Source organism: Myodes glareolus, chromosome 3, assembly GCF_982192425.1.
Source record: "Myodes glareolus chromosome 3, mMyoGla1.1, whole genome shotgun sequence".
Taxonomy (NCBI): Eukaryota; Metazoa; Chordata; class Mammalia; order Rodentia; family Cricetidae; genus Myodes; species Myodes glareolus.
Genome location: NC_142028.1, coordinates 93679098 through 93696175, shown reverse-complemented (window position 1 = coordinate 93696175; position 17078 = coordinate 93679098). Strand labels below are relative to the sequence as shown.

Sequence of the window (17078 nt, the reverse complement as noted above, 5' to 3'; positions counted from 1 at the left end):
CCACCAGGTTGACTTTGCCAGGCACAGGTAATTATTTGCATAGTTGCAAGGCTACCTCTTCTGAAGCTAAGTAATTGCTAATATGATATTGCAACAAGAGTAATCAGCAAAACCCAGAGTGGTGGAAGGTAAGACAGAGCGCATTGTAAAACCAAAACAGCATAAATGAGTCATAGCAGCGTGTCCTTTCAGTAATCATGCGGCATCATTTTGGTGGTTTCAGAGCAATGAGAAGTGAAAGTGCGCCTGCGTCAGCATATCTGCCTTTCAGCACAAGGGATGAGGGTTTCGTGGATTATAAGGGACCCTATCTCTGAGCCATTATCTCTGTATCTACCAGGTTAGGTTAACCTCTTTGGAATTCATCTTCTCTTATGTCCTTGTTGTGTGAGCAAGCCTACAGACTTAGCAATGCTAATATATTCATGAAGTAAGTGAAGAAAAGGGTGAAATCATGAAATACTTACCTAGCAGCAGGAATCTGCACGCCAAGGGAAAAAAGTAGGATAGGTGGTGTTTGTTCATCCACGTGAGTGAGGATGTGCAGTATATTCTATACTGTTGATAGGAAAATTATAGTTCCTAATTACCTTCGTGTGTGTGTGTGTGTGTGTGTGTGTGTGTGTGTGCCCACCTCTGTCTCTGTGATGGTTTCCACTGAAATGTCCACGGTAAAGACCATTTAAGCACTCAAGAAAGCATTATAAAACTTCAAGATACGTTATCTTTGAAATGTCATATGTTAAAAAAAATAAATCGCTGTGTCTCTGTGGGCCTGTCTCATGTGGGAATGTGAATTGGACAGATGGGGAAGAAATTAGGGGATGATGAAATCCACCAATGATTTCTTGCTTGGGGAAAAAAAGTTAAAAGAAAACTTAAAGAAAAAAAAAGGAAAAAGAAAACCCTTCACCAACTTTCTTGCTCACAGTGTATTAAGCCAGGAGCAGGAAACAGTTTCTAAGGAGCACTGTGATCTGGGCCCAGACTGTTCAGCCTTTTGTACCAGGTCTCAGATCTGTACTCTGCTCACACATGCTCATTTCCAGCTGTTGTCATTGAAATCCCACATAATCTTCCAAGGTCGAAGGGCAGTCACCCATGGCTGCTGCAGTTAAAAGGTTATGCTGATTTCTGTTGTCAAATATTGGCCCTTTTCTCATCCAATCACTCCCATTTTCCTTCTTTTTAACAAGAAAAATCCAGCCTGGAATTGCATTACATGACTTTAAAGTCTTAAAAAGTGTTCCTTTATTGTCCTTACCCGATGTGGCCTGAACAGTCTAATTCATTCTGTTATATTTCACAAAGAACTATCTGATTCTAAAATACTCTGTGTTTGTGCTAGACCAACAAACTTGGAAGTATTGTGGCCTACATGATTTGTAACCTGCAACAGTTTCTGCAGAAAAGTATAATATAGGCCCTGGGGTGAGTAAACATCACGAATTACGGCATTAATGAGAGAGTAATTATTGCAAGAGTTGTACAAAGTAAAATGCCTAAGCAACGAAAGCTCTTTGTGGTCTTAAATATTCATTCATGTTATAGAACTTGGAAAACTGCGTATCCCTATGTATAAAATAGCTCTTAGATTTGCCTTTCTCTGTAGCCTTGGAAACGTAATTGAAAGCCCTTTTTTAAACGATGTATTGCTTCAGTTCATCAATGATTTTCTTTCCATGCTTAGTGAACCAAAATCAGTTTTGAGTGTCTTAAAATTGGCACATAGCTGCTGGTCATCGTCTCTCCTTGTCACTGCCCGTGTCTTATGCTGGCTTAGCGAGCTGAGCTCTGTTAATGGTTTCACAGCCACATGAATTAGACCTGAAGAGGAAAGGCAGGGTGATGGGCCATGAAGGTTTTCTGCTGTTTTACACCCATGAACCAGGGTAGCCCTCAGGTGATCCAGTTCCATGTCTGTTTCATTTAAGATAATCAGTTTCAGATGTATTCAGGGAATAAATTTCCTTATTTTTCCCTAATATATGCAAGAGTTCGTAGTAGAAGCTGGAGTTATTACAAATAGTTCCACCCATTTGTCCATAACCGGTTGCTCCTGTCCATGTTTAGAGGCAGCTTTGATTTAGAACATGAAAGCAATAAGGTTGGTCGAAATCCCCCTTTTAGTTCAAAACTAAATTAATTTAAAAGCATCAAAATTAATTTTTTAAAAAAATCTAGTGTGTAAACTAATGCTTCTTCCTACTAAGAATAGCGGCTTAATTTAGTTGATGTAAATTTTTCTCCATTTGCTTATATTTCAATGGCATATTTGAAAACATAGTCCCCAAAGTTAATATTTCCCTGTTCTTACACAAGTCTCCACTTGCAAAACATCCATTTCTGTTGTGGTCTAAATGTTTAAGGGAGACAGGGAAGTTAATTTATTATCATAAAAAAAACCCAGCATAACAAAACAATGATTGGAAGGATTTCCAGCCTGGAGAAGAGGAACTGGCTGGAGAGCTCATCCGCAGGTATTTGAAAGGTGGGAGAGAGAGAAATTTATTTTGCCTTTACCAAAGGGCAAAATTAAGATATTTGGAAATTTGGGGGAAGAAACATATACTTAATGGATTGTTTTTAAAAAAGTGGACTTTTTATTAATCTAACTATCTTTGTTAAAATATAGTATTGGTCTTTCCACTAGTAAGTGACCTTGATAGTTCCTTCCATATCCAGGTTATTTCATGATGTCATGTATCCAATATTCAGAAACATACAAAATAAGTTTTAAAAAATTACTCTGAATTTTAGATGTTTTGTTGATCAATGTGGTCCTTTCATTAATTATTCAAAAATTAAACTATGTGAAATCATCAGTTAATCAAATTTAGTTTAATTAAATGCTACTGATATTTGTTTCATGACCACATAGGTTACTCTCAAAGCTAAACAATATGTATTATATCATTCGTATGTCTTTACAAATAGATATGTGAATTCTTCACGTTTTTAATACAAGGAATTATTTTAGCAACCAGAAATGTCACAGATTTCTCCAAATACCTTAATCATCATATAATATAAATTAGGCTCAAGTTAGAATTTGGCTTCATTCAACTCATAGAAGTCAATACATTCATTTAATTCCTAATAGACCTGCTTTCTGAGATATCAGATTGAGTACAGAAGTAACTATTGCAGTGTCAATAATAACTTTATGTGCTGCAGTAGAGGCCCACCAAATAAGATTATCCAAGTCACTGACCAAACACTGCACGGAGAGATTGGGCTGTGCTGGGCCCTTTGGCAGTATAAGTTTGTAAGCTACAGCAGCCCTTCTGGCTTGTTGACAGAGCGGAGCGATGATGCCAATGAGGGGGGAGACTAGTGACAACGGACAAGTGTAACAGAAATCCTTTAAAACTTCACATTATTGATTTTTGACCTTTTGGGGCAAAGTCAAGTTTAACTTCACCTTATTTATTGAGCACATATGAAATACATGGAGCTGTATCCCCTGAGTGCTGTAGGCTTGTTCAGTGCACAGAAGGAGGACATCACCTCCAGGAAGGAGTTTTCTTTATGGAACTGAACATCCCAGGACACCCAGCTTACTCCTGGAATGTGATAGGGTGAGAATAAGGGATCTTTTTCCTTCTTGATCACCGAGGAATACGGCTGGGAAAGGCTCTCTTCTTAGCCTGTGATTTACTAATGGTGGAGACTCAATTGCTAGGAAGAGAGGAGAATGGAAGTCGTCACTTAACAGAACTGGCTGCACACTGCAGTCAGTCTGCACCCACAGCCAGGCGAGACCTGATCATTCAGGACAGGGACGGCCTTGGTATCTGAACATGAAAAATGTCGAGTGTCGTATAAAGTCTTATCTGTGTCCTCCTTAGATACAAACTTCATGGTGGAGACTCTTGGCCTTTAATGGCCGGCCTTCACAACGCCCTGTTCCTGGTTCTCTTCCCCAACCTGTAGGCAGTTCAGTGGATCACCACATCTCAGAAAGTCTAGCTTTTCCTTTCCTGCCTTAACATTCAAAGGTAGATAGATGTTCTGTCCTCCCATAAAAGGAGATTTGGTTTCAGAGAATGACATTTTCCGTAATAATTGCTGATATCATTGAGGTAAAGAGAAAGGCTTTTTCTGAGTACTTACAAAAGAGTGTCTCTTCACATTCTGTTGTTCCAGAAGGGCTCCTCCCTCCACACTGGGAACAGTTAACTCCTAGGCATTGAAACCTGTGTTCTACTTGGAAAATCATTGAGCAAACTTCAGTGAAGGAACTTTCGAGCCATCTTATGTAAAATTAAAAGAGACCTGTTCTATTTCAGTCTCCTATACAGTTGTTCTGGATTTAGAGCTAGACCGTCCAATAGTTTAATGCTGCATCATGCCAGGTGAGCTGAATAACGGCCCATGTTTTCCCATCATTTCTCAGAGGCCCTGCTCAAAATGGAAATCCCAAGGCGTTTCCGGAGTTTACTGGGTTTACTCAGTTCCGGAGTTCACAGAGATCTTTAACATTAGTAACATCTGAATTTCAAACTACCAGAATTTACTTTGTAATTTTGTTTCCACTTTTTCTTCATCTTGCAATAAACGTAGAGCAACCTGGTCCGTGTGATTTCCCTGCCAGTCATTTGTATGACTCTGTGTGTGTGAGAAAGAAAGATTAATCTGCCCGGGGTGCTTAGTCATTGTGTCCACCGTCTCAGTTTTTCCACCATTTCTTAGGTTTCCCGTTATTGCTGTCACCTAACAGAGTTCATCACTGGGTTTCCAAGTAACTAGCGAAGGAGCAAAACTAGCCACTTAAATAGTGTTTACACAACCCTTCTGTCTGTCAGGGACAAGCTATAAATAAAATCTGTCTGATCATTCAGTTATCCGGTGGAGAGATGCTACTGTGGGGGCATGTGAAATACTTCACACTCTTTGTTTTCATGTTTCTGGCTTGCATACGCTCATCCACATCCTTCCCCGTCCACTCCATCTTGAGACAGTTGGCTACCCATAGAAAGAGAAATTCCTTTTGCAGTGATGTTCTCTGTCTCCTCCTGATCCTAGTTTAACTCTGAGAGTGGGTTTCTTCGGGACAGGTGTCATTGTTCATTGAACAATTCTGCCCTTTGATTCTGCTTTTGTTTGCTTTCCCAGACAGTGCACCAGAATGGCAGCCATTGTGCATACCCCAGGCATATCTTAGCAGAAAACCCAATGGCTCCTTCTCCAGCAGAAGTCACATGGAAATGGGTTTTGTTATGCTAGTCCTGTTCAGTTTGGAATATATATATATCGTGTGTGTGTGTGTGTGTGTGTGTGTGTGTGTGTGTGTGTGTTATATTTGAGTGTTTTAGTTTTTTAGTTTTCCAGGGCTTGGTTTAGTTCAACTTTATTGTAAGAAAAAAGTCAGAAACAAATGAGGAATTGGTGTTCCACCTGCGGGACCCTCGCAAGGTTTCTGATAGGCCAGTGTGCCCTGAATAGGTTGGACTGATCTCAGGTTCTTCCGTACTTCTACTCTCCTTGGGGCCTTTGTCTACCTACCAGCTAGCTCGCCAACTCTCCATCCTAGCTGTCTTCTCAACACCTTCCAGACAGTGCTAGGGAAGGGTTTCCCTCGCCACCCCTGCTACTGCCCTTCGTGTCACTTGGATTATACATTTTTCCTAACAAGCTGTTGTAAACACTTTTATGTGTCTCTATGACCAAACTGCAAATTCTCCGAAATTCGGGACTGTAGGTCCAGCACCGTGCCCGGCACATGGTAGCTGCTCGGTAAATGTGTGTTAAGTGACCGAGTGGTTGGCTCTGCCAGTCAGTGAGATGGTTCTGGCTTCAGAGTAGGGAACGAATCCATGAGGATGTCAGACAAGTCAGTGAATAGTAGACAGCAGACGGTTTGGAGCATCGTGGTGGCGAGGACTGGGCATGCGCTCAACCTCAGTCTCAGGAAAAGAAGACACATGCGAGGTGGAACCACATATCCTGGAAATTGAGTCAATGTGGACATTGACTAAACATGAGTTTAGGTAATTGTATAACTGCAGACGGAGGATGACACCAAATCACAGAAAACCAAAGACTTTGGACATGTTGGATCTAAGGCTACCTATGAGATGTCTGCATAGCATGTCCAGTAGATGCTTAGATGTTTACAAGTTGAGAATCCAGGAGGGCCAAAGGAAAAGATTTGAGCATCACTGGTTTAAAGATTCACTTATCTCTTTATTCACAAATATTCACTAGCTACTTTGAGGCATAAAAATCCCTTCGGTAGACCAATTAAGCATGAATCTAGTTTCCACAAATTTGTTTGCTCAGTGAGTGATGACAAAGGTCACCCTGCCCCTGAGTCCTCGCATCAAACTCAAACTAGGCTTGAAGATAGACTTGCTTTGGTGTGGCTGAATTAAGGGGTCTGTGTTCATGCTTACTTAGTTCAGAAATTCTTATTAGTCTTTCCTGAAAATACAGGCTTCCAGGGTTTGGTACTGAAGCAAGTGTCAGCCCGTAACTTGTACAAAAAGAGATAAGGAAGAACCACACTTCCCACTGAGCCGTGTTTTCCTGGATGGTGTGCGCATCGAGTCCACATTCATGTACACTGTAGTGGATTTCCTTTATTATGACCTGCGGGGTAAACGTGATCTTAATGGTGCCCAGTGAAAAAGAAATGTTATGGTCTGTTTTGACAAGACCTCTTTAAGAGAATTTTTTATTGATTTGCTAAAGTTTTTACTTCTCGGTCCAAGAGACAGTACCTTCAGCTCTTACTAAATAGGATCCCCTAGATACACCCGTCTGTAGGTCATTTTGATAAGTAAAAGTCCTTCAGAACGTTTAAGGTGAACTTCTGCCGTTTCATTTTGAACAGAGGGTTATGACTGGGATATATCCCAAAGCTTAGGTCTCATGGATATCCCGGGTTATATCAGAATTAACTGAAAAATTTAAAGCGCAGTAAAATCCTTTCTTCCTCAAAACTCCATTGTAATCAAAAGAACTCATAGCTCTGCTAATGACCCTCTAGAACTTGGCTCCTTCTGCGCATTGCTGGGTGTGGCATCTAGCAATCTTTCTGGTATGTATGCTCTGAAGTTCCTGAGTTTGCTTCCCCTCAGCAGTGTGGGAAATCTAGCTTTCCTGAAGCATGCACATCTTACTGATGGGTTGCTGTACATACAGATTGCTTATTTTCTCAGGCTGGATCTCTTAAGGTGTGTGTCTTACTGAAAAGAACAATGTTTTGTTTTGTTTTTTAATATCTTCAGCTAACACTTGCTCCAGGGCATCACACTTAAAGCAGGTAAAGAGTAAGCCGACTTCATGAACAAATCTCTCGAGTAGAATATGCCTTGTAAGATACAGAACGAAACCTGTAGTTGCCAGAATACACGTCTTAGACTGTGCATCCCTCACTATTTGTAAGCTTAAATGTTTTTAAATACCCCGTGAAGTTGTACAATGTTCGTGGGGTGTAAAATCAGATATTTTAGAGAAAATTAATCACATTCAGTTAAAATTAAGCAAACACAAAATTTAAAGATGAAACAATTTTGAACCATTTATATCTATTTTATAATAAAACAACTAACACGAAGCCCTTTTTCTCTCAGCAAATATGAATTTGTGTCTATGTACAAAATGACTTCTTTCCACATTTCAAGACTGAATTTGCATTTCCTGTCTGGCTCTTCCAGAACTTCTTCTGTAGGGCCTCTAGAAAAGAAGGGAATACCTTTAAACCTCATTTGATTTAAATAAACAGGCAACTAAACCTGGTCAGACACTCCTGTGGTGAATGTTTCAAACCATTGGAGACTCTCCTCGTTGATTCCCGGGGATTCTGCGTCCCCATGACTAAGCCTCAGGGATCATCTCTCTCCTTTCTTTCTTTTTAAAATTGTCTTTTGTTTCAGATTTCCTGTTGATTTTTTTTAACCATCTCAAAAATCACCCAGCTGTTGTTTCAAAACTTTTCCACAACCTCCAGACTCAACCCAAAAGTTGTCTCTGTCACCAAATGACTGTGCCCTCCCACAGGAGCATGGAGGGAGCTGAGTGTGCGCTTAGGCCTCACATGCTTAATCATAACAGACAGGTGTTTACACTGGTACTGGTGGACGCTTTCTCTTTCTGACGCTTGGTTTTCTTCTGATTTTGTTTCCACAGGACATTTGGGCTTCCAGGACAGTTTTGTCACATCAGGTGTTTTCAGTGTGACCGAGCTAGTAAGAGTGTCACAAAGTAAGTATAATTTTCCTCTGATTTGGTCCAGATTTTTGCCGTCAATTTGTGTTTCCTCTCATAGGGCGTCACTTTGAGAAAACTCTTTTTGTTCTTCTTCGTAGAGGAACTTCGCCACTGAGTTTGTTTGGAAGCCAATATTTCTAAGCTAGGAGTAATTAGTATTTTAATGTGAGCCATTATGCCAGGGCCAATACTGAGTGTCTCCCAATTGTCCTGGATGCATAGTATGAACTTGGCTTTCAAAGATCTTGACTCTTCCCTCTGGTTTCTAAAGAATCCTGCATTGAAGAGAATTTGTTTCTGACCTTTAAGCAATCTAATGCTCGCAGTTTGAGTGGCACATTACAGCGTGATCATTACCAGCCTGCCAATAACAACTATAGCAAAGACGGAAGAGTGCGTGCCACCACCCAGTTCTGTTGATCAAAGGCCCATTGATTGTATGTTTGTTATGACATAATTCAAATAGTCCAAGGAACATGGAAGTCTGTCTGTCTTTGGCTCTCTGTCTCTTCTTTCCCCACCTCACACATACACCTCTGGAACATCTCTGTTTTAAAACCATTCCTAAAGTGACCACCTACTCTCAGTCTCAATTTTAAAGTGAAATTACAAGAGAACCCGCAGAAACAACTAGCCTGGGCCCATAGGTGCTCACAGAGCCTGGACCAGCAACCAGAAAACCTGCATGGGACTGACATAGGCCCTCTACATATATTGTGACAGTTGTGTAGCTTGGCCTACTTTTGGTCCCCTAACAGTTGGGAGTAGGGGCTGTCCCTACTGTTTTGGCTGGTTTTTGAGAACCTCTTCCTCATACAGGCCTTGTCCAGCCTCAATACAAGGAGAGGCGCTTAGTCCTACATCAACTTGATATGCCTTGCTTTGTTGACACCCATGGGAGACCTGCCCCATTCTGAACAGAAACAGAGGAAGAATGGATGGGGGAAGCAGGGTGAGATTGTGGGAGGAAGTGGGAAAATAGGAAGGAGGGGAAAATATATTTGGGATGTAAAATAAATCAACAAATTTAATTAATAAAAGCAAAATTAAACATAAATATTAAAGGTTTACTCTTATAGCCTCTACCTATCTCAGAATACTAAAGGTAGGTAAGTTATATTGTTAAACACGACTTTCAAATAGCGTCAAGCCCTTTATGGAAGGAAATGGAGTTTGTAGCCCCTGATATATGTGTTATAGGCTTGAAAGGATGCTCAGATAAACCAAGTGTTGGTCCTAATAGATGCAAGAAAAGTCAGGCCAGCATGGTGATCTTCTAAGCCTAGATTTTTTTTCCACTCTATTTCAATCATCACAGGCTAGAATAATCTTGCGTGTCCAAAAAACAGGCTACGAGGTGAGCCTGAAGGAAAATCCAGGAGTTCTTGAACGTTTATTATTTGCTTAGTACTCTCCTAGGCCTTAGGGAAGGGTTTCTCAATTAATCCTTGCAACAAAGGTTACAGGTGACCCTAAGGATCATTTATCTAGTGGAAGTCATTTATTCAAAGTCAAGCGGTGTGAATGGTTCAGGTAAGCCTTGATGGGGCCACAATCTGAGACTAACACAGGGGAGTTTTAGAAACTTTTCTGTTTAAGACCAGGCTTAAGTACGGGAAAGGCAGCTGTGCATGCTAGAATTCCGGCAGCCAGAGAGGCTGCCATTGGTGATGAGGTCTTTCTGGGTGGTGATGGTGGAATCCTCAGTGAGAGACATTAGAGGTAGTAGAGACAGCAGGTGGTTGCCTGCATTGGAGGTCCTGTGGTTGTGTTATGATAGGGGTCCGAAGTACCAGCTGAGGGGGAGCTAGATGGCGTTGTTGAACGGGAAGACATGTGCTTCTCTAGTTAGAGCATGGTTGAATTGCCAGTCTATGATCCGGCCATAGACAGATAGCACTGCACACATATTAAAGGTTGTCAATATTCTAAATTTTTTAATACTCTTACTAATAAGAGCATATAAAGAGTATGTCTTATCAGAGTGTATCAGTCATAGCAGCATTAGAGGGAAGTATATTTATTGACGCTTAATTGAGATCCAAGCATAGCCTTGATTTTTTTTTTTTAAAAAAAAAACACATCCTTTTTACTCTAATATTAGAGCTTTAGCCCATTTAATTCTGCCTTGGCTGCTCAAATCTTGCATTAGTCTTCATTACCAGCAGAGCTCCAAGGTCTGGGGGTTGTAAGAGGCCAGACAGCTCAGAAACATCCCTGGCATCTAGCCCTTCCTCCCTTCCCTTATTTTCCTTTCAGGTCTTATAGCCAAGATTGATTAGCTCTCCACTCAGTCTAAGGCAGCATGATTGCCAAGTGATTTCTACATGTTCCTTCAAGATTGCCAGAGGGGATGCCTGCCCTTGGGGCTAAGTTTGCAGAGTGTCTTGGATTGGTTCCTGTGCCTGTGTAGGGGGCTGGTTAGCAAAGGCCTGGCATTGTGAGCATCCTTCAGCTTCCCAGTGCTCGCTGGTTCTGCACACTGCTGTGTAATCGCTCCAGGACTCGCTCACACATGGCCTTGTGCTGAGTGCAGCTGTTTGGCAAGAGCAGGACCGGGCCGCATCAGCTAAACCGTGGCTTCAGGCCAAACTGGTCAACTGTATGCCAGAGACCCTCTCTTCCTCGTAGATCTTTAATCTAGGTTTGTCAAGGTTTATTTTGTCAATCTCCTTGGCTACGGCAGTAGGGATCTCCAAGCTGGACATCAGCCTGCACACTTTTCTCAAAGGCATTATGTCGTAGTTAGGTTTCTATTCTTGTGATAAAGTCTGACCAAAAAAGGGGGGGAGGGGGCGGAGAAAGGGTTTATTTGCCTACAGGTCACACTCAATCATCAAAGGAAGCCAAAGGAGGAACCTAGAGGCAGGAACTGAAGCAGTGACCACAGAGGAATGCAGTCTACTGGCTTGCTCAGCCTGCTTTCTTAGACACAGCAATACCTGCCCAGGAATGATCAGTGGACTTGGCCCACCCACATCCATCATTAATCAATAAAATGCCCTATGACTTGCCCACTTGTCAATCTAATGAAGATAGTTCCGCAGCTGAGGTTCCCTCTTTCTAGTTTGTGTCAGGCTGACAAAAGCTAACTAGCAGAGCATGCCGTCCGAGTCGCTTAAAGAAGGTGTGTCCTTGCTCATTCCTCAGAAATATGTTGCCCCTTCTCTGCCTGTACCCACACAGGGAGAGCTGAGCCCCTGTTTTAGGACTGTAGGGGAATTTTTGCAGATAAGCGGGGCTGAGGAGCATTCTGCATCCCTGAAATAGGAATAAGCTAACTGGCAATGTGTTGCTGAGACCCAGGATGTTAGCCCTGCATTGTTTGATTTGGATATGAAAAATTATGTGAGTGAGAATTTACCAAGTACATACCTTGTACACTGCTTCACTTGGCACTTCTGTGCCTGGGTCATTGTCCCTTTTCACAGATGAAGGATGCTGTGGTACTCAAAGACACGGAGCATCACAACCTTTGTTGTGTTTGTTCCTATAACTCCATCATAGAGTAAAATAGACCAAAGGATCCTGGGCTTTGAGTGATTGATCATTTCTTGTTGAGGTGGCATATCTTTAAAGTAATGAAAATTTTAAAGGATTGCTATAATGCAAAATTGAACAAGTAAAATACATAATTATATTTTCCCTAGATTCATTTTCAACACAACTTGTTTTAAATTAGTACTCTTCACATTTTTAATTCTGGCTGTGCATGCTGGACACTGCACCCAGAGTCTCAGCATGCTAGATAAGTTCCACACCAATTAGCTACATCACCAGTCCTGGAAAAAATATGTTAGAGCAGTTTTTTAGGTTTATAATTTTCAGTTACTAAAACACAGAGTCCCTCATGCCCCATCTCTAACTGTTTCTTCTGTTATTAACAGCTTTGGGTAGTTCTTACTATAGGTGAGCCAATATTGACACACAATTATTAACTAAAGTGTAGAGTTTGCATTGGGATTTCCTCTTGTGCTTTTGTTCCTGGTATCCATTCTGAATGTCTCCACGAAGCTGTAACAGTGCGTATCTCCATATGTGTCATGCAGGATCGTCTCACTGTCCTGAATTACTATGCTCCGCCTACCCACATGGCACACATGCGCACACCTCTTGGATCGCTCTGTTGCTTTGCCCCTTATGTGGGTATATTTCACTGACCCTCATATCAGAGTTCCTTATTCCCTCAGAATTTCCTCCTTGGTGATCCAACCTGACCTGGTTTTTTACTTCATCAAAGGCACAGCTAGATGTGGCCATGCACAGTGTGGATACTTCATGTAACTCAAATATGATCCTCTGGCACTGAGGGGTTGCTCTTTCCAGAAACCTAGTGTTAGCCTTCTCCATTTGATCACAGAAATATTTATTTCCCCAGGAGTCTAGTGAGGTTTTCACTGTAGTGGAGTGGGGCCTGCCAGTTCGGTATTTGCAAATGAAGAGTCGCTGATTGTGTTGTTTGTGACCATGCCACCTCCAAGGTGGCAAGGGCAGAGAAACTCAAGTTCCTAGGTGAAAGTTAGACTAGACAACCCAGCTGCCTGACGATAAATGCCTGGATCAGATGCAAGGAACTGCTGACCTCAGGACTCCAGCTGGCCCATGGGAGCTGCAGGCACCCAGGAACTCCCTCATCTCTGTCTCCTCCTTTTCATTTTTGTCATGATCATCCGATGTTGGTGAACTGTAGCAAAGGAAGTACTGTAGCTGAGAGGACGGATTTGTTCTGTTGCCTGTCTCCACACGTGGCGGGACCATCTGAACCCCGTCTCGTTATTTATTACCTTGTTCCACAAGAGGGAGAAAACACACAGCACTGCATGCTGGGCCGGAGAAAAGGAAGAATTCAGTACAGGGCAGAGGCTCCCCCGAGAGCGGACTGTGGTTCCGAATCACTGAGGTTGTTTTAGCATAATCCCATGAAGGAGGAGACAGGAGCCATCTGTTGAGATGGTGCTTTATTACACAAAGCCCTCCACAGGCATTTTCAGATAGGCCCCTCCCACGAGCTGCGGTGGAGAGCCCATTCTGCTGGCTGCTGAATGTGCCGCGTCAAGGGCTCTCTGTCAAGCCCACTCTTGTTTATTTTGTGCCAGCGTTTCCTCAAAGTATGTGCTCCGCGGTTGCCAAATGTCCCTCCTGGTGTGCGCTCAAAAAGTTCCGGCTCCAAACTCCACTACTGCCCATTTCCTTCTCAAGTGCTGACTGTTTCCCTTGAAGTTGCTGGAGTTGACTCTGAAACCTTAAAGGCCTCAGTGGGAAAGAGTGAAACCACAGATACACACAGCCCATTGTGCCTCCAGTAGGCCGGTTCTGATTGCCAGCGCGGCTTGTACACCCAAACTGGCTGCAAGGGTTAAGTAAACTTCGTGGCTCGGGATGACTTCACAGCCCTGGAATTCTGCAAAGCCAGGATCCTCAGTACACTGTGGCTGGCCTTAGAATCTTTGGGTGTGAAAACCACTCTCAGCTCCTCAGCCTGTGCTCTGGTTCCTGCTGCATGGCTGCAGAATCTATTAAAGTCCAGCGGATGAATTGCCCTGGCTCCGCCACAAAGCCTGGCTGAACCGGTGGACTTGGGGTTCCTGAGCTGTTTGTCAGTGGAGAGTGGCAGTGGATGGAACAGGCCTGTGCCTCAGCCTGGCATGAGGTGGCACCCTAGTGGTTGTTTCCTGCCTTGGGCCTGTGCATTGTTGATATTCTCACACAGAAATGACGGAGTTCTGAACACAGTTCCTTTTTAGACTTCATCTGCAAGTCCTCAGTGTGGCTTCCAGGGCCCAGACCCGTGCACATAGGTTTTCAGGCCTGAAGTTTTGTGAGAACCACTGACCAGAGTCTAACCTGACACAAATGGCACAAATACTGAAGCAGGATTAACTCGGTTGAAAGGCACAGTAAGAAAAGAAGACACGGGTAGGAATAAACTAAAACTTGAAAATGCAAATTGTTCTTATGTAGAAAGACTAATAAAGAAGTGGATCTCAGATGAGAAGGAGAAGTCTCCGATACCCCATTTTTTGGGGGGACACCACTCAAATGGCTGCCGTTCTTTCTGCCTTTACTGAAGCAGGATAACTTAGAAACTTGCCTGAGCAGGCAGCCCGGTGGCTCTCTCTGTTCAGGCACACAATCACAATGCCCATGACACAGAAGTTATTTTTTTTAAATAATTTATATCCTTAAGCAAGGTCTTCATTTGGAAGAAACCATTTGGATTTCAGCATTAAGGGAAGAAACAAAAAGACGATGATAAAAAATAGACTCCGGCCCTAGCACGAGCAGTCGCTATGACCTTGCCTTTGTTTGCCATTACACAATTCAATGGCAGGCCACTCAAACTATGCTCTCGATCAATATCCTATTAAAGCCGCACAAAAAGTCTCCATAAACTCAGTGGTTAGCTATGTTTATAAATGGAACTCGGCATAATTAGATGGTCAATAGCAGGCTCTACTAGTAATTTTAAAATGAGCGTCACACGTCTTAGGCGTAGAAGCCAGAGCCATCCCTTCTGGAAAGAAGGTACGGTGTGCAGTGGACAATAGGTTGGAAGGCCTTTTAAAAGATCATGTCTACATCCAAAATGCAGCCCTTAAAGAAAATGTGTTAAGTCAGTTACATAATAGGAAGTGCTGATCAGTCCCTTAATTTTTTTTTCAAGGCTAAGCTATTTTATTCTGAATGTATTACAGCATTGCAAATGCTACATTTTTCTAGTTTAAATCAAGCCCCCACACGGAGAGAAAATAATAAATGTTGCCACACTCTTAGGAAGCAAAAAAAAAAAAAATCAGTCTGTCTGGCTTAACTTAACAGATTTCCTCCAGTATAATTCAATACACTTTAAAAATAAATGTTGAAATTGGATTATTTCTGAAGAATGCTTTGTCATACAGCTTTTTCCTTTGACTCATTTGGGGTAAGTGTCTGGATGGAAAAGCAAGAAGCAAATGAGAGGGACTGGCGGGACTAGGATTTCCTACCACTTCCTTGGAAGCCCATTCACATATGTGTGGCTCAGCTTACTTCTATCCCAACCTCACCAACCAAACGGGATGAGCTACTAAGGTGACCCCACCCAGATGTTGGCTTTATCCTCAGCTGGCCCTGCCCTACTATTAGGCATGCGTGTGCCCTGTGTTGGATATATGTCCTGGCCCTTGTTTGTGCACTACTGTGCATGTTACAAGTGGTGGGAGTGTGTTTCTGGCACTGGGCAGCACTGGGCATGAGTGTCCTGTGCTCTGTTACACTTCCACCCTTGCCAGTCCTGGTTAGAGCCACTAATGACTGGGTTTGGGCTCTTTGCTCTCTATCCTCAACTGAAGCCTCTGCTAAGTTTACCGGATTCTGAGTACTCTTATGATAGACACTGGACCTTGGGAAAAGAAGTGCACATAATACCTTGATGAACGTTCTAATTCGTTGTCATGGTCTCTATTTGTAGGTCAATCAATTGCTAATCTTTTCTAAGTCACCTCTGCTTATACTTTCTGTGGTTAGCGCAGACTATCCGTGATCAAAATGGCTATATGGTTCCATGAGTAGTTCAGGATTTATATTGGTGATGAAAGCTTAAAACTTAATAGCTATAGGACTTTGGTAAGCATTTATAATGCTGCTTGTCTATGTTTCTCTCATAGGTTATAATCATTTATTTAATATAAAATATTTAAAGTCCTGGCTATGTGCTGAGCATAAATCTGAGTTCTAAAATGGTGTTGCCTCTCAGGAACATAGCAGAGGTGAAATAAGAGGATCCCTAAGGTTGAATTACTGAGAGCCCAATAATGGTAATTACTATGATCAATGCTATGAATCAAGCCTTTACCCTTGACCATCTCCTGTGTGTTCTTGAGCTGATCCTTGAGCTGACCACTATCAGCAAATTGTTTAAAAATATGCACATGTGTATAATTAAGAATTACAAACTTTAGGATTGAGTCCTAATAATTGGTTATTACAACCGTTATGGTACTCACTTCAGTTAACTGTGACAAAATAAGAACATACCAATACTGTTCTTACTCATATATCTAGAACATTCTTAATCCTTGTGGTATTAGCCAAAGCCTACCTTTCTGCAGCATTCTGGGTAGCTAATAAGTACTTAATTGGTAACTGGGTGTTCAAAAATCCTCATTCTGACACTGACATGTTGCAGGTTCTAAGTGGTCAGCCATTAATGGGTTAACCATATCTGCATTTTAAGTAATGCATAATTCTATAGTATTTAAAAAATGCTTCTATTTATGAGGAAAAAAATTCAAGAGATCACTACGGATAATGTGCCCTTTAGTAAATCATTATTTGCTCATAAGCCTCACTTTGAAGAACAATATTACTATCCAATGAGTAACACTGGGAAGCTGAAAAGCTTCCTTTTGATTTCCAAAAGCCTGATAGAAATTTTTTTTTGCCCCACAATAAGGACCCAAAGTGTTTTGAGAGTTGGTTTGGGATATCTGATCATAGCTAACTGTCATGAATTGGAAAGACTGTTGTTGGTAGCCTGTAGACATGTCTGGGATGAGACTGAGTGAGCACACTCAGAAAAGTTGCTCCACACATCAGATGCTAAGCTGAACCACCCAGTATATGATTAATAGGAGTACATAATTAACACCCAGTAAGTGGAGGAGGAAAAATGAAGCAGTTCTTGCTAAAAATGATTCAGTTGTTGTTACTGTTGTTTGTTATTGCTGTTTTGTAGACAGGCAATTAGCAGGTTATTAGGAAAGGACTCTGCTGATACAGCTAATGGTCAATACTAGTGTACTCCTCTGGAAGGAGCTTATGTGTAGAAGCCCTTCCATGGTTTATAGATCATTGTGGTAAAACAACCTTTTATGCCATCA

The 17078-nt window shown here is 42.0% G+C and overlaps 1 protein-coding gene across 5 annotated transcripts in view; it reads left to right on the top strand.

Annotated features, from left to right (window-relative positions):
- Positions 1–17078, top strand: part of Nfia (nuclear factor I A) — a 347196-nt gene that overhangs the window by 225091 nt on the left and 105027 nt on the right. For all 5 annotated transcript variants that reach the window (XM_087904820.1, XM_087904823.1, XM_087904824.1 and 2 more), the window contains one exon: positions 8137–8211. In XM_087904820.1, the coding sequence (XP_087760946.1) occupies positions 8137–8211 (75 nt within the window). The remainder of the gene's footprint in view (positions 1–8136; positions 8212–17078) is intronic.